Source organism: Lutjanus erythropterus, chromosome 4, assembly GCF_056507025.1.
Source record: "Lutjanus erythropterus isolate fLutEry1 chromosome 4, fLutEry1.hap2, whole genome shotgun sequence".
Lineage (NCBI taxonomy): Eukaryota > Metazoa > Chordata > Actinopteri > Lutjaniformes > Lutjanidae > Lutjanus > Lutjanus erythropterus.
The window spans coordinates 11,812,599-11,830,013 of NC_139320.1; the positions used below are offsets into that span (position 1 = coordinate 11,812,599).

Sequence of the window (17,415 nt, forward strand, 5' to 3'; positions counted from 1 at the left end):
TTCCTTAAGCAATTAATTGAGAACATAAGCAGAATAATCAATAATAAAAATAATTGTTGCTGCCCTAATGGCAGTTTTGTGTTGTGTTCAAAAATAGCCACTGCTTCGTTGTTAGTGGCAGTAGCTAATTAACTACATAACAGCCCACAGATTGGTAATTTGCACCTGGTATCTGTACATAAATGCAGTCATACAACTCAGCAAATTTTAACTGAAGTTCACCTCACTTTGCCCTGCAGAGAAATAATGCCTGTCTGTTTGACTTTTATGCAAAAAGTCTGAATTTATCTTTAGCCCAGTTGGAGTGGATGCACTGGGTGGACTTGGTTGCTTCTATATGCTTTTAAATACATTTTCCAAATTAATTGCCCTTTGGTGTCTTGAATACATGTGAAATCCAAGCCAAGCTGTAGCACCTCAGGTCACAAGATTGCAGCACATATATTCTGTCCATAGACACTGTGACCCCAAGTGCGAACCATCAAACGCACTATCAGTCGCACTTGCTGGTGAATTAGAAATGAATTTTAATGATGGGCTTGAAGAGAGCAATTCATAAGCTTGAATTCTTAAGTAGCCTCCATGAATGTTTCAAGTTCAGAGATGAGGGGGGTGGATAAGTGGATTCATAAGATGCTAAACTAGCTTAGATGTGGAAATGAAAGCTTTTGGTGAGGAGAGATTAATTCCACACATAAACTAGAGCGAGAGGATAACTGTCTTCATATGATTACGTCGTAGATGAAAGCAGAGCAGGAGGGGGCCTGTTGTAACTTGGATAAAAGCACAGGGCAGAGAGAGGTTGACAGGAGAATGGATGAGACCGCAGCTGTACGGCTCAGTAGGCCAGTAGGGCTCGGAAACAGAAGAAACGGAGGAGGACCTCCTGCTGAGATGATAGCTGCTGAAGAAAACAAGCAGAGATGCAGTGTCACAAACGCCTGCCTTCCCTGAGATGACACTGGAAAGAGAAGACGTTTGCGATGGTGTTGAGCTCCTCAGGGAGATGCCGAGAGTAGTTGAAGGTCTCATTTTCCACATTGCATCACTGATGAGGGGTAGCCCTGACTTCAAAGATAGCCAGTCCCAGGCATCTGGCTTCAAGTCTGCTGTAGATTTTAAGTGGGCAGAGCAGTTCAATAGATTAGACATCCAGCTACAAGTGTTCACTGTTTGAGGATCATTTACTGCCAAGAGGCTATAAATACAGCGCTTTATTGCAGCTTTCGAGCGTCGCATTTTCTCTTTCAGATTCTTGTCTGTTCTCTCTGAGGTAAACTATCATCCTAACAAGCGCTGGTCTATTTTGGCAGGTTCTCAACATACACTAATCTTATTCATCCATCTTCAGTGACTGTCCTGCTTCCTCATTCACTCTTTCCACTCCCCCCCTCGCTCCACTCATAGGGTGCGTAGTGTAGTGTGGGGCAGCTGCAGTGTAGCCACGCTTTCATTGCTGTCTCTCTTGTGCATGTCAATTCACCCTACCCAACAGCCAAGCACAATCTCCCTCTGTGCTGCCTCGTAAATCATGGCCCTTCTCAGCATAACACTCCTAATGCTGTGATGGGGTGACATTGTGCAGCTTAGTTCTTCTTTTTTCCTCTCATTTTTGCCTTCTTCAATTATACTCTTATCCTCATCTTACTTATTCTGTCATTTTTTGTTTTTCTTCCCTTCTGTGTTCATCGACCAGCTTTTTGCAACTAGGATCAGAGCTGTATACCAGGATGTATATTTTGGTTCTGTATTGCGGCAGTGGCTAAGAACAATTTTCAGTGGGTGAAAACTCAAATCAGAACCCCAACCTTGAGTAAATTGTCTTTATTTCCCAATCCAATGCTTCGACCCTCGAGCCTCCTGTGTCAGCTACCATCAACTTTTCTGTATATTTTAGAGACCTTTGCCTGTTATTCATATGTAAGTGTACAGTCTACTGTTGCAAATCATGTTTTTTAAAGAGGCAGGTTTAAACATTCACGTTGCCTCCAACATTTGTTTCAGAACTATATTTAGAGTCATGCCTCATTTGCCTCAGAAGAATACGAAAGAAAATGAATTAGTGTTACCATCAAGCTTTTCACATCTCTTTTTTTTGTTTGACCAGTGTATCAAGAATGAAACCCAGTCACATGCACATTGAAAATATATTACTCTGCACCAAGCAAGGCTCGAAATGAACCTCTTTCCTGTGTCTCACAACTGTCCTGAATTCTACTTTCAACTGTCCCAGACTAAACAACCATTGTCCCAAATTCTACAAAATACATATAATATTTATAATAATTAAATAACTCAGTTTCAATAACTCACATCACTTCATTGACTCCCTCTGGTCTGCCATGTTCTGCTAGTGATTCCCTGCACCCATTATCTTTTGTATGGAAGATTTAAATCACCCTAGGTGCTTGGCCACAAACACTTATTAGAATTCATTTTGTCATTGGTTGAGTTAATGTTTCTGTTTTATTGAGTTACTCTTTGTTGTGTGATTAAAAATGCATCAAACTGCAGTGCAGTGCACAATTCTGATTGGTCTGCAGCAATGAAAATTTACACTCACACACACTTTGATCATATCTCACAGGAAACATTTAATTTTATTTTAAACACAGTGACATTATGCATGTGTATGTATGAAGTAATTTGGAGCTTATGCTGATGCAAAATCACATTTAAAATGATTAATTGATGCAAAAACACAATAATTTCATTTTTAATAAAGTTTCTATACTGTCCCATGACTGTTCTAGACTGTTCATGTTTGTGTCCCTGGTGCTATTTTCATCCCCGGGACAATGGGACATCCTTAATTTTGACCGCTGACACCAAGGCTATGATAATACCATCCAGAATATCAATAACATGCAATCACGACCTATCATTTTACCCACCCAACAGTGGTGGCTGCAGATCTGCATGCATTGTTCTCAACTGTTTTTGTTTAATCCAAGTGTGAATCAATGGTAATGCCACCAAATGATTTGTGGACTACCGTTTTGAAGCCTGGAGTTTGGCATTACGGGGGTTGCAATGGTTGGCAGTACTGATGAGAACGTGTAGCTGGTGAGTGATGTACTGTTACTCGGCCAATGCTTGGTTTTGGCTCGTCTGCTCATCAGGAAAAGATGGTGGCCTGACTGGTTATAAGTTTCTTATATTACAAATAAACAATATACAGTATACACTATTACTACAACTAAATATGTCTCTGAAAACAGTTTAGGCAAAAAATAAGCAATGCACAAACAAAATATTGATCCATATTTGATCAACACTGGTCACTTAGACAGTTTGATCTGAGTTTCGGGAGGCTTCATTGGAAACCGCACAAACAGTGGTGGCTGCCTGGTTGCAATCTGCCTAGTATTAGTAACATTTTAGGTGAGAAATATGCAATGCAGTAACCCTTTTTTTTTTTTGCATATTTGATCAGAACTGTCTAGTTTGACAGTTTGATCTGGCTTTCGTGAGTGCTGTGTGTTGGACTGGACAGACTCATTGAGAATGACATCTTAAAACATTCAGTGCTTTATCATCTATTTTACTCTAAATGGGACCATAATTTACAAAATCAACATCTTACTTTAAAGGAGAATACTTAAAGCTAAACTACTGACAAACTGTTTACTGAACTCATAAATCAAGTGAGAAGTAAGGTACTTTTGCCATATGACTCCATACAATCTGACTTCTTTTTGAAACGTACTTTGCCCCCTCCTGGCCGCATAAAAGAATGGAGATTAAGGGACTTAACATTGGGTTGGGTATTGCAGGGTTTTTTCCAATAACAGTGTTGAATGATACTTTTAAAATGGTATTGGTACCTAAACGGTGCCTTTTAAAACAACTTTTTTCATTGCTAAGAAAAATCTGAACTTGAATTTTAATAATATATTAACTGTTAATGGTTGAAAGTTTACTTATATACACAAAACACTTAAATTTACATAATGAATGAAATGCACTATGTTAACAGGAACCATTACAGTACTAATTACAACTAAATAAATTTTGAGTTGGCATTCATATTCTACTAACTTCATCGTAAAGGTTCAGACTTAATTTGTTTGTGTAAATGTGGTTATGTTTGCTATCCTGAGCAAAGGCTGCTGTGATCCTCGTCAGTGCAGTCATCAGACATCTAGTGTTTTATGCTTCTGCTCGCCACACACAAGCAGTCAGCATGATGCATCTCTCTGCTGCCAAGTGCATCCCTGCGCATCGCCAGATGCTCCCCCCCTAACATGCAACTGTTTTTAAACATTTGCTGCACATCTCGCCTGCTGCTGGAATTTTAGAGTGAAATACAGCCACACTTTCGATGCTTTGCCTCGGCATTTTAACCATATTTACAGTAATTACTAGCTAACGTCCATGATTCAATATACAGTCTCTGGTTCCTCTTTTTAAGAGATTGATTATATATTGCAAAGAAACCTCAATTTTGTCTGCAGTTTTTTGCCAAGAGTTGAGGTTTGGTTAGCTGTTCAGATCACAAGCTGTTTGACAGCTGGACATTTGCCTTTTCTTTTTCACATTGATCAGCTTGATACAGGTAGAATAAATTTGTGGCTGGCTGGCAGTAGGTACATTGGATACTAATCTGAACATACAGTTCATGCACACAGACGCAGCTTGAACGTCTTCCCAAAGCTACATGAGTAAAATGATCTATCCCAGAGAACATCAGCCCTGACAGTTAGATGGCACAAGTGTCAAGACTAATTCTCTGCTGGAGGAAATGAAGACACAAGCTAACAAACAAATGAGGGATGAGGAATGTCATCAGAAAACATGCACAAAGAGAGAGATGAAGGATTCCTCTTTCTATTTGCTGTTGTGTTCTTTCTACACATTTAGCTTCACGTCTTCATCACCCACCATTGATATGAGGGGAAATGTGGGTGTGTGTTTTTTGACAAATTAACTGGTTTCACTTTGATATGTTTTGGAAAGCAAGTTTAAAAGTAAGAAAATAAATCTAAAAATATATAACATAAATACATGTTGATGTGCAAGCATTTTTAGGAAGTAGATTTCAGCAATTTGTCAGCCATATCGCATCACTGCCTTTTTTTGCATTGCCACAGATGGCTAAGGCCACAAGAATGACGAGATTACTAATTATAGTTGAATGAGCAAAGTGGATGTTTAATGCACATTTGAATTTCACTTTATTTTTGTCAGTGTGCTTCATCTTCAAGACAAAAGTTGGTCGGTTTTCATGTAAACTCACCAAGCAGAACTCTTTATGTTGTCACTTTTCTCTGTATTAGCAAAAATTGTCCATTTGGAATATAAAAAAAATAATCAGTTATTAATTAAGCCGTGGTCTTGGGACAAAAGATACATTAGAAAATTACTTTCTGTTACAAGATATGTATAACCAAACAGATATCTGTTAATGTGTCTATATCAGAACTTATATGCTCCCTAATATCGTCATTGGCCTCATGTTAAGACTACAGTCTTCATTTTATGGTCTTTATGCCTCTGTATTTAGTAACACAGTCTTTGGAAAGTGTAATTCCAAAAATGCATTTGTGTTTGTTCCTTTTTTCTTCAAATACCAACCTTGGCGTTTTACAGTTTTTAGAGAGCATTGTTATTAGCTATTACTTTGAACATAACCATTCTTAAACATGACTTGGACTGATGCACCCCACAAGCACAGTACATTCTTTGCCATCTGCTTTAAATTGAGCGCATGTAATGCTAGTTAATTTCTCTTCATTGGTGGTGTTATATGTGCTGATGACACTGATAAAGATGTGAAATCTCACTCCCTCCCCTCTCCTCTTGACTTCCACAGGCGGAACCTCACCAAGCTGTCGCTGATCTTCAGCCACATGCTGGCTGAGCTGAAGGCTATCTTCCCCAACGGTCTGTTTCAGGGTGACAACTTCCGCATCACCAAGGCAGATGCTGCAGAGTTCTGGAGGCGCGCATTCGGGGACAAGTGAGCCCAATTCTACACCACATTTTATGCATAGAATACGATATTACTTCAGTGGTTCCAAACTGGCATCCTGCTCCCATACAGTATGTTGGCATGAAAACGACTTGAATGAGTAGTTTATTGCAGTAAGATAATATACATTTAAGTTATAACTTCTCTCCTCTTTCACAGTAATCACAGTCAGTGAATATCCTCTCAAATGTTGGGTATGGAATAGGGGTGTCCCCATTCTCCAAATCCAAAATTCAGTTTGACTTTCGATTTGTAAAGATCAAGACATCTTTGGTTTATGCTTAGACAACTGTCATTTACATTTTCAAATTATTCTGGAAATAGATGAGCCAGTACCAATACCAGTAATCTTGAAGTGATACCGATACCATACATTTGCAGTGACTCTCTGCCATATAAATGGTAATTTTTTTCAACATCTAAGTACCAAAAGGATTGAATGCAGGTAATGTTTGACTGGATAGGTTTTAAAGCTACTCGGTACTGGGTTATTTCAGTAACTCAAAGGTATTGAGTACAGATACCCTGGCCGAATTGTATCAAATTTGAGATAAAGGCTGATAAGCTGCACTCTGTTGTTCTTCAGACACATGTCATACAGGCACGAGTGGAGAGGGAAAAACAAATACTAGGAGAGTCCTCAATTCTGCCTTTGAGTTTGATTATTGAGATTGAAAGCTCATTTTGATAGATTTTCCATTTGAATATTGAAAATGTGACACCCCTGTAACTGAATTCAGAGGTCTGTTGACCAAGGCATGTCTTTTATGGGTGTCTTTGACATTTAAATGTGGGAACTCAGGATCTACTCAGTCACACAGATTTGAGTTCATCGATCCCCAAGTGCACACAATACAGATTGTGAGTGTGGTTATTTTGCGTTAACATTTTAATAGCTGGGTTTTCCCAATACTACATAACAATCCATTCATTTCCTACATGTATCAGATAACTGTGTGGTTTATATATCTGACATCTTCAGCAGGAACTGAACAACGGTAAACCCAACATTAGGGAAAGTACCGAATTTTGCAACTGCTGTCCTAAAAAAAAGAAAAGATTGCCTCAGGTTAGCATTCATGGCCAACAACCTTCAAAGCTCTTTTATGACTCTTTATTAGAATTTTAGTTCTTTTTTTAGTTTTTAGTTAACCGGAAATACACTTCATATTTGTATGTAGACATTTTTGCAGCTGCTAGTGAACTTAACTGTATATGATGTGCTTAAGAGGCATGTAACAGACCAAGTAACTTACAGAATCAAATCTGCCACTGCCTTTTTCTGCACCTGGGGTCAAATACAACAAGGTGGCATTCAGGTAGTTAAATTTAGTTTTTGCAAGAGGATGTTGTCCTCTTTTTTGATTGTGTGTTACATGTTTCAGGACCATTGTGCCTTGGAAGGTGTTCCGTCAGTCTCTCCACGAGTTTCATCCCATCAGCTCCGGACTGGAGGCCATGGCCCTCAAGTCCACTATAGACCTCACCTGCAACGACTACATCTCTGTCTTTGAGTTTGACATCTTCACCAGGCTATTCCAGGTACTGAACACCCACATACTCTGCACCTGTCACTTTGTCTTTTCATTGTGTTCTGAGTTAATAAGAGGAGAAATGCACAAAGAAGCAAGTTATAGAAGTGATAAAGATGGAGGGTAATTCATAACAGTGTGCTAGCGTTGGTGTAGGAAACAAATTGTATTTGAGCAGCAGATAATGAACTTAAACTAATTTAACATCTTTTTTCGGCTAACTCTGTCAACTTGTTAGCAGGATGCCTGCTGACATATTCACACTGTCAGACAGGACTGAGGTGGAAACTTCACTCCACTGTGTTCAGCAATGACTTTGTCATCTTTATGGGGTGTCTGTTGTTGCTTCAGAAGGTCCAAGGAGGTCTGTTGGTTTTTCCCAGATAAAGAGTCACACTGAGCTCCTTCTCAAGGACAGTGATCATTATATATGCTCCCTAAGGTTGTACTTTGTTACTGCTAGATGACTGACAGCAGCAATGCTGAACATTTGTGGAATAAGAATCTCACTGAGCATGCACTTTGGGCCTGTTGAGCCTTGGTACATTGTCAGTTTGTGTTTTTTTACTTTGTTAAAGCCTGGCTCAACTTTGTAATTGATGGATTACAGTACTGGCACACTGCTCATGTGCAGGGAGTTGTGATGAAGTAAAGGGCTACGTGCAGCCAACCATTTATTTTTTGCAATTATATGCACAAGGTGGCAGCAGGAAACAACCCATTTGTTTTTGGAGTATTTTAGTGTGTATTTATGGATGTGCAGGTGCTGCATAGCACTTCAGGAGCTCATTTTCCTCATCAGCATAGAAAAGAGGGCTGTTAAAAAGAAAAAAATAGAAAGGACAGAGGGAGGGTGGGTTTATCAGGCACCATCTGCAGAGCTTATCTTAAAGCATGTACTGCTGTATCAGCATTGTAATTAACACAGTACCATTGACATTTTATACCATATAATATATAAACCCAACCCACTGCATTTTAATTTACATTATCTGAAACCTTTTGCATCATATGTAATAGTGTATGTTCTTTATTCCCTCAGTGACATTATCCCCAGCTACTTGTATGCAAGGCACAGACCAGCTTAATGAAGCCTAAACAGATTACAGACATTTCCTTTGACACTCCCTCATACAAAAAAAGCCCTCCTCTAAATGTCCTCAAACTCAGAAGAGGAAGTGAGCCTGTGGCCATTTTGAGCTCTGTCCTTGACACACAGTAGACTGGGGGTGATGCACTTTTTATCGAAAGCAGTAAGCAGATAATGCAGTATCTTTGGACTGGTCAGTAAACTGCACTCAACACACTTTTTGTTCACTAACCCACCCAATCTGCCATCACATTACACTAAAGTTACAAGAGAGATGAGTTGAGTCCAGGACATGTTTAACATGTCACTTACTGTGTGCAGAGAGACAAAATAACTAACATCACTTTTTAAATTGGAAAAATATGATAAAGCTACATGGAGATAGAACAGTCCCTCTAAAAAGGTGAGTTTTTACATAAGAACTGTTGTGCAGATTCAAACATGGCCATGGCTTTTCCAGCTCATTCTCAGTGTTGTATGTGTTAATTCTACTTCCTTTCACACACCAAACAGACTGACTAGTGAGAGCAATTGCAGAACCACCTACTCACTACCGCACTCAGTCAACTATGGAGTAGTGCAAACTATTTTATTTTTACTAGAGTCTTCACATCTTGTTAAGGTGACTTGATTTTATTTGGCTCATGTAATTCTTAAATAAAGGGAGATCACATAAGCACCTGTAAAGCTGACTTTTGCCTTCTTGAGATACAATATGGGAAGCAGTCTGCTAGTGTCCATTTAACCTTCCTCATTCTGTGCCTCCAGATGGTGCCAAATGACTTGCATGCTGTTTTAAGTGTTGCAAATTCTGCTTTAAGGACCTTTTACATTGCTTGACCCAGGCTATAATGGCCATTGTAAATCACACTGACGTTCAGTAAACAGTTGTTGTAGCATCATCCATGATGCAGTATATTTCTCCATTACCCTGCTCATACTGTTAGTTCTGTCTATTCACTCACACATCAGATGAGTCACTCCCTCTCTTTTTCTTGTGTGTGTGTGTGTGTGTGTGTGTGTGTGTGTGTGTGTGTGTGTGTGTGTGTGTGTGTGTGTGTGTGTGTGTGCGTGCGTGTAGCCCTGGTCCTCCCTTCTGCGGAACTGGAACAGCTTGGCAGTTACTCACCCGGGGTACATGGCGTTCCTCACCTACGATGAGGTCAAAGCACGGCTGCAGAAGTTCATTCACAAGCCTGGCAGGTGAGACAGACACACATGTATGCAGACACACAACAATGCAGTCCAAATCAATCAATCAGTATGTTAGCCTGTAATGTATGTAGTCAAATAAAATCATTGTTTTTAATCATTGTGACTGGTGCACTCTGCATGCAAACACATATGCATAAAAATGCAAATTGCCAACATTTGGCTTTGTAATGTTACAAAAGCAGACAAGGGCACAAGTTCAGTCTTGATGCCAGTATCACATACCAGTTATGGAGTGTGTGAGTGTGAGTGTGCATGCGCGTGTGCGTGCATATGTGAGTGCATATGTGAGTGTGTGCATGAGTGTGTGAGAGAGAGAGTGAAGGATCCAGGGCAGCATGGCACTGGTACCTAGCATCAATGGCCTGATTGTACACTGAAAGCTGATGTCACTGTTTAGGCCTGGCTTGTGTAGGGCCACATTGACATCCGAGCAGTTATTGGTCAATGTGAAACTATAAATTACAGCTTACTGTCAGGAGTGCTCTGTTTGTATTACGGGCAGAGCGGTTCTACCATGTCTAAGCTAAACATCAAGGCGAAGACTACTTTTTTCCATTTGCGCAGTATCTCTAAATTCAAATCCTAATACATGCATCTAAGGATGGATTAATGTAATGCCCTTTTCCTGGCTCACCTCAGTCACATAGCAGTGGTCTCCAGCTTTCTCTGAATGCTGTGGCTAGAGCACTAACAAAGACAGGCTTCTTTGCACGGGTATTCAATACTCCCGATTTTTAATTTGGTTATTTCCTGATACAAATTTCTCAGCTTGTACATAGAAACACACAGGCAGGGTGTGTCGGGTACTGGGAGGAGTGGGTGCATGTTTTTCCAGACTCATGCAGACTTTTCCACACTAGACTAGATTTAAGGCACAGCTGCTCGCACCCATCAGTCAAACTAATTTACCTGACAGTTGCACCAGCTGTCATAGCGGGTGGCAACAAGATACTTCCAGGTGGTGATGAAGGTACACCTACCCATGCCACAGCATCAGCATGCTCAGAGGTGGAGTGCTATGTGTTACCAGAGCACACCTTTGAGGCACGCACAATTACATTGTGGCTCATTCCAGGTCATGTAACTGCTGTTTTAATGGGGCAAGTTCACACACATTATTCATAAAGTCAGTATAAAATGTGATGGTGGGGTCACTTATAGTTGACTAGTTTCATCATGTTGAGAATATTATGTGGCAGTCAGTCCACATCAGTTCTCTCACTCTGCTGCAACTGCGAGTCTGCATCACACTTGTTTTCATCAATTAAATATGACAGTGTTAACCATTCCTTTTGTTTTCATTGGTCTTTTGTCTCTCTTTTAAAACATGAGGCACCTAGGCTGCATTAGCAGGTGCAAAATGCTAACTATATAGAAAACAACTAAAAAAAGACACCTTACACTGCAAAAACTGTACTCTGGTCAGGGCCATACACGTTGGTGATAATTCGATCCTCAAACGATTAAAAAAGAAAATTTGATTATGCAACCTGTATATATTCAATTTTCTTCATGCAGAGAAAAAAGTGTAGAACGATGCTCCAGTGTGCTCCAGTTTTCTTGTACGTAGCAAATAAGTTTTATTTACATTCAGTCTTACTCATCAAAAATCTGTGTCCTTGAGGTCTAAGAAATGTGTTGAATGCATTTTCTTCCTCGTAAAACATTTTCAGCACCAATTTTTAATGCATTAAAATTTAACAAGCTAGTTAGCATCGTTGTTTACTAGCTTGCAGTCTTCTTCCCTGTCTTTGTGGACACACATCATCATGTTGTTATGTTACTGCCACCTGTAGATTGGTGGAGTATAAAGCCATTGGTTTTTCCCATCATCTTCCCTGTAGATACCCTTCCTCCACCTGATTCTGTCCCCATATTAAAATCTAGGCTACAAATAGATCTTTCTTTATTTCTGTTTTTATTCAACCATATTATTAGGTCTATTTTAGCCAGGTTCAATTACAGCTGTGATAGTTTTATATATGTAACTGCTTTCTCATCTTTATATATCTACCCTATTTACGTGTGTAATGTACATGTCATGTATGTATAATGACTGACTGATTACCTATGTGTTATGTAATTTATGTATTTTTGTGTTGTCATGTTTGTTTGACTTGGATATTTTATCTTTTTAACTTTTTATGAGAAATGGGTTCACATCTTTTTGGTGATCATAAACATTAGATCAAAATTTGACTTCATCTTGACAAGAAGATATATATATATATATATATATATATATATATATATATATATATATACATATATATATACATATATATATATATATATATATATATATATATATATATACATATATATATATATATACATATATATATACATATATATATATATATATATATATATATATATATACATATATATATATATATAATTCAGCCTACACATTTACATTTGGGCTTATTTTATTGCATATACTGGTACATGCATACTTGAAGAACATATTCCTTAGTGTGCAAAGTTTGTGCACCCTGTGTGCGCACCCTCCTCAGTTTAATCACTTTGTTTTTTCATTCTAACAAAGAATAAAGCAACACCATCTTATTTCATCTTATATCTCACATCTATATGTTCAGTTACATCTTCCGGCTGAGCTGCACACGACTGGGCCAGTGGGCTATCGGCTATGTGACAGCAGATGGAAACATACTCCAGACCATTCCCCACAACAAACCCCTTTTCCAGGCCCTCATTGATGGCTTCAGGGAAGGATTGTAAGTCTACTGGCATTTTGTTTGGCACACTTAAATCTGTCATTTTTAGCATCTGGATCTCTGTTTTGTGTCTCTGTGGCCGGGTCTTCATTTGATGCGGTTTTAATAAATTATCTGTAAGTCAAACTTCCTGTCATATGTGGAGCTTCTCTTTTTCTGCCATTTCTCCTTTTCTCTCTTCTTCTCTTCTCACAGAGAATGCTTCTCTGTATAAACCCACGATTTCAAAACTGCCTTTCAGCTCTAAACCAATCCAGTCATATCATATTGCCTGTTCCCATCATTCCAGTGTTATCATAATAACCAAAATAGAAATGTTGGTTTCTAATATGCTGCTCACTTAGTGGTTTAGCTGACTGGCGTGAATCTCATCTTTTTATGCCAACGTTGATCCCTTTGTTTAATGAAAGCTGCAGTCGGTCGGTCCCAACCTGTAATTAAATGCTGATTTTAAAGTGGGAAAGCCTGTACAGTATATCGCCTGTATACAAAACATTTATCATATCATAATTACAGCATCTGACCCATCTGTAAAACAGTCTTGTACTGTACATGCATCAACTCGGTGATGATATTGGAACAGGTTGCCAGATTGAATGAATGATCTGAACAGATGTTTTCATTACCGCAGCCCGTTAGGTATACATGCAGTATAATTATACTAACTAGTGATGATGATAACTTTGAAATGAAAATGCCTTTCCAAATACCCTAGGATCCTTTAAGGGGAGTTTTGTGCCTACCTTCTAATTTTATGTGCCTCTGCATCTCCAGCTATTTATTCCCTGATGGCCGGACCCAAAACCCAGACCTTACAGGACTTTGTGAGCCTTCCCCTCAAGACCACATCAAAGTCACACAGGTCAGAGCAGTGTGCTTCTTGGACTGCACCGTCACTCTTTGATATCTTATACATTCTTGCTGGTCTTTGGCATTTTACTGCAAAGGTTAAAATGCTTTTTTTAGATAGGCAAACAGATCAGTAATGATCTGCTGAAAAAAAAAAAGATGTAGTAGTGCTCTGCTCTGAAAGGAAGCAGAAGTAGGAGACATGACAAAACTACACAGGAACTGAGTTAGTCAAGGTTTAGTAATTGACTAACTGAAAGAATTAAACAAATTCCTTTTTTTCTGTCTGACATTTATATTTTATCAGTGTCGAGAAGGTTTCCTCTAAGCTGTAGTTTACTGAACGACAAGCTACTTAACAATTAAAAGTAGTGAAACTACATCTAAACTACATCACAGGAAATCATCACAGTCTGAGTCTGGAATCTCATATTGTTACATGGAGACTGAACTGAAATGAGCTTTTCTTCAGGTAAAAGACACACCTTCAAGCAGGTAGCCCTGTTGTGATGCAAATGAAAACCCCCACCATGCTGGGCTGACAGGCTGAGTCAAACGGGGTCTAGTCCAGTTCTGTTATGGAAAACATGACCTAGAGTAGACCCAGAGTACTGAAAAAGCTAAAGAGATTCGAATGTAGTTAAACTACCACCCAACTACTGCAAATTGTTAACTATTGTAAACTAGTTATTGAACTGTGGACTATATCTACACCCCAACATTGTATTTAATAAGTAAGGTCAAGGTCAGAGTCAATTTAATAGTTTTATGCAGTGAGAGCAAATTGGTCCTCAGTTGTAAAGTATTGCAAATAAGTTCATCTGTCCCAGAGTATTCATACTTTCATGACATTGAAGGACACAACATATTAAATTAGCAAGATACGAAACTGTGAAACGTGAGATATTATTAAAGAATACCCACCCTGGTGTATAGGGTTAGGGTTAGTGTCTTCAGTCTCTATACAGTCTCTATACTCAATACAGTCTTTATACATTCTCTTCTTGTCGGGCTCAGATATCTTCTCGGAGTTCTGTAGCAGTGTTTATGAACAGACTCATTTTGCTTGAGCACAGGACTGCAACAAAAAAAACACCCCCACATTTTAACTCTGCTCCAGATGCTTCTAGGCTCTTTTTTTTTTAAAAATGATCTCAGGTGGTGTCAGGGCCGTATGATGTTACTCTGTGTTTAGGTACTGAAAGCTCATAGTTGTCTCATTTTTCCCCCTCAGGAGCAATATGAGCTGTACTGTGAAATGGGCTCCACTTTCCAGCTGTGTAAGATCTGTGCCGAGAATGACAAGGATGTGAAGATTGAGCCCTGCGGTCACCTCATGTGCACCTCCTGTCTCACTGCCTGGCAGGTACGACATGATGGATGAATGGATGGATGGATGGATGAATGGATGGAGGGGTTTTTGTGTGGGTTGGCCACTCCAAGCTAAGTGTTATAACTCATACCTGTTGAGAGGAGAACTTGCTGTTGAAGTGCTCCTCTCTGCAGACATAACAGACATTAAAACACACAAGCTCCTTTCATCTGTGTGTGCCTGTCTGCCTGTCTTTCAGGAGTCAGAGGGTCAGGGAACAGGTTGTCCCTTCTGCCGCTGTGAGATTAAGGGTACAGAGCCCATCGTTGTGGATCCTTTTGACCCTAAGGACCCAAAGGATAACAGCGGGGGCTCCTGCAGGGGCCAGTATGGGGCTGAGGGGGCTCCATCACCCAGCTATGATGATGATGACGACGACAGACTTGAAGACCCTCATCTCATGATGAGCAAACTTGCTTGTACAAAGGTGAGATAATGGAAGAACCTTGACTTAAAAGAATAGATTCCACTATTTGAAGTGGGGTTCTATGAGGTGCTTATTAGGGGAGTAACAATACATCTAGATCAATATATCAATTCAGTGCAAAGTGAAAATATTGATTGTCATCTTTAAAATAAGCCTTTATTTTGAAATTCCTAAGAAATCAGTCATAAATTTGCAGAATCATAATTTATTTGCTTTTTTGTGAATTGACCTAACAGTAACTGAATGTGTTAAATGGACGTGCAATATTGTCTGACATCCATTCCAGGCTCTGGAATTGAATTGAAATTGTTTCGTGGCAGACGTTGTGATATCAAAACTAGCGTGTCGCTGTCCAGAGAACTTATATAATATTGTATTGTGATGAAACATGGGATTTAGTATATATCCATAGTCAGTTTATTACCTGCAGAAGATACTATATGGCACAACTCCACTTTAGGGAAGCAGAGGGAAGCCACTTAAAAAAATAAATCAGTCAACCATTTTAGCTGTTCACTGTATTTAGAATATTTTCAGCACATTAACCTGGAATCAGACAGCATTTTAAGCTGGGAAACCGCTGTTGTATAAGTCAAATATCGCTCTCTCCAAACCAACCTCCATGATGAAATAAATAATAAGTTGATTTGTTTTTTTTGTGTGAATTTGGTCTTTTAAAATGATAGTTTGGATTCACTGAAGTCACAAAATAACATAAACTAACAAATCTAGTCAGCAGTAGATCAGGAACTCCAGTTGTTCTGCAATGTAAAATGACTGATTTTACCAATATAGTCTGGTTGAGTGAGAGAGCAATATTTGGCGTACAGAACCGCAGTTTCCGAATGTAAAGGGATGTCTGACTGTCAGGAAAAGCCGTGAAAATATTCTATTCAGAATTATACTTAAATTGATATTGTATTTTTTGTTGTACATGAGCCTCTTTTTTTAAGTGGCTAAAATATGTTTTTCTGCTGAGACTGTCCACAGCAGTTAATTGCTTAGCTTCCAGGCTCATCCTCCTCTTTGCTCCTTCAAACTGGCAGCATGCTGAGACACATCTACTGTAGGCAATAAGCTGACTGTGGATAAGTACTTCTGACAACCCTACTTCAAATAATTTGAACTGTCCCTTTAATTGAGGCAAAAGTTACCTCTTTTGCTCAGAGTTTCTAGTCATGACACTGGCCAAGCTGTCCTGGTGCTTTCCATTGATAAAACATTGAGGCACTTGGCTTCGTTGGTTTTTGGCGCCCTGGGTGCACCTCATGGTGCCTACTGTCTTCTTCTCTTCTCTGTTTTTCTGAGAGACCTGTCTCTGTACTGATGAAACACTCCCCGCCTTGCCCTTTTCATTTTTTGTGAGCTTCAAGCTCACGGCTCATATCAAAACTCTTTCATCTCCATCTTTCATGGTGCCAAGGTAGCAGCTTTTCTTGTGCCTCTCGGTATTTGATATGTGGGGCATTCTCCTATCCTCCATCTTTCATGTGCCTCTGAGAAACTTGGTGAGCATTAGTCTGCTTATAGAGTAGGTGAGTACCTGAGATCACACACACTTTGATGTGGTCTCTTGAATTTCTTTGGCTTTGATTGCTGACCCGGCCTCTTTCTCCTCTTTGACCATTTCTTTAAATGTACTTGTACACTGTGAAGTACTTGGCTGTACTTCATAAATATTTTGTTGCTTTGTATTTGTTTCATCTGTTTTATGTTGAAACAAAATGTGAGTGTCTTTCTTTTTTTTTTCTTCTTTTGAACAACTGCACAAAACAAAACTCTGCTACTGCACAGTGCGCTTCAGTTATTGCATGAAATTTCAGTATAAAACAATATATTGTATGTGTGTTTTGCATATGTAATTGGTTTAGGACGATGCAAACTTTTGGAAACTTAGGGGATCTGAAAACTTTTAAAGGACAGAAGGAGATTACACCTAGCTGATTATCTCAGCTGTGCACTTCTTTCAATTTTAAATAAAAAATATACTTGTTTTTATATATATGTATACTTATTTATTAATTTATTTTTAAAAAATTGCACACACCTTTGCCTTGATAACATTTTGAGCCAGCTCATCCGACTTAAATCATGAAAATTTAAGGTGAAATAATATAAAAATTGTACCGAGATCACACGACCAAGTGTGAATCCATCTGGCCACGCTTCAAGCTCTCCATTTGTGTCTGCACCAAAAGTGCTGCAGCCAGTCAGC

The 17,415-nt window shown here is 39.1% G+C and overlaps 1 protein-coding gene across 1 annotated transcript in view; it reads left to right on the plus strand.

Annotated features, from left to right (window-relative positions):
- cbl (Cbl proto-oncogene) overlaps positions 1-17,415 on the plus strand; it is a 52,510-nt gene that overhangs the window by 21,438 nt on the left and 13,657 nt on the right. The window contains exons 3-9 of the mRNA XM_084716970.1: positions 5,816-5,962; positions 7,360-7,516; positions 9,678-9,799; positions 12,415-12,552; positions 13,327-13,414; positions 14,636-14,767; positions 14,973-15,200. Of these exons, the coding sequence (XP_084573096.1) occupies positions 5,816-5,962; positions 7,360-7,516; positions 9,678-9,799; positions 12,415-12,552; positions 13,327-13,414; positions 14,636-14,767; positions 14,973-15,200 (1,012 nt within the window). The remainder of the gene's footprint in view (positions 1-5,815; positions 5,963-7,359; positions 7,517-9,677; positions 9,800-12,414; positions 12,553-13,326; positions 13,415-14,635; positions 14,768-14,972; positions 15,201-17,415) is intronic.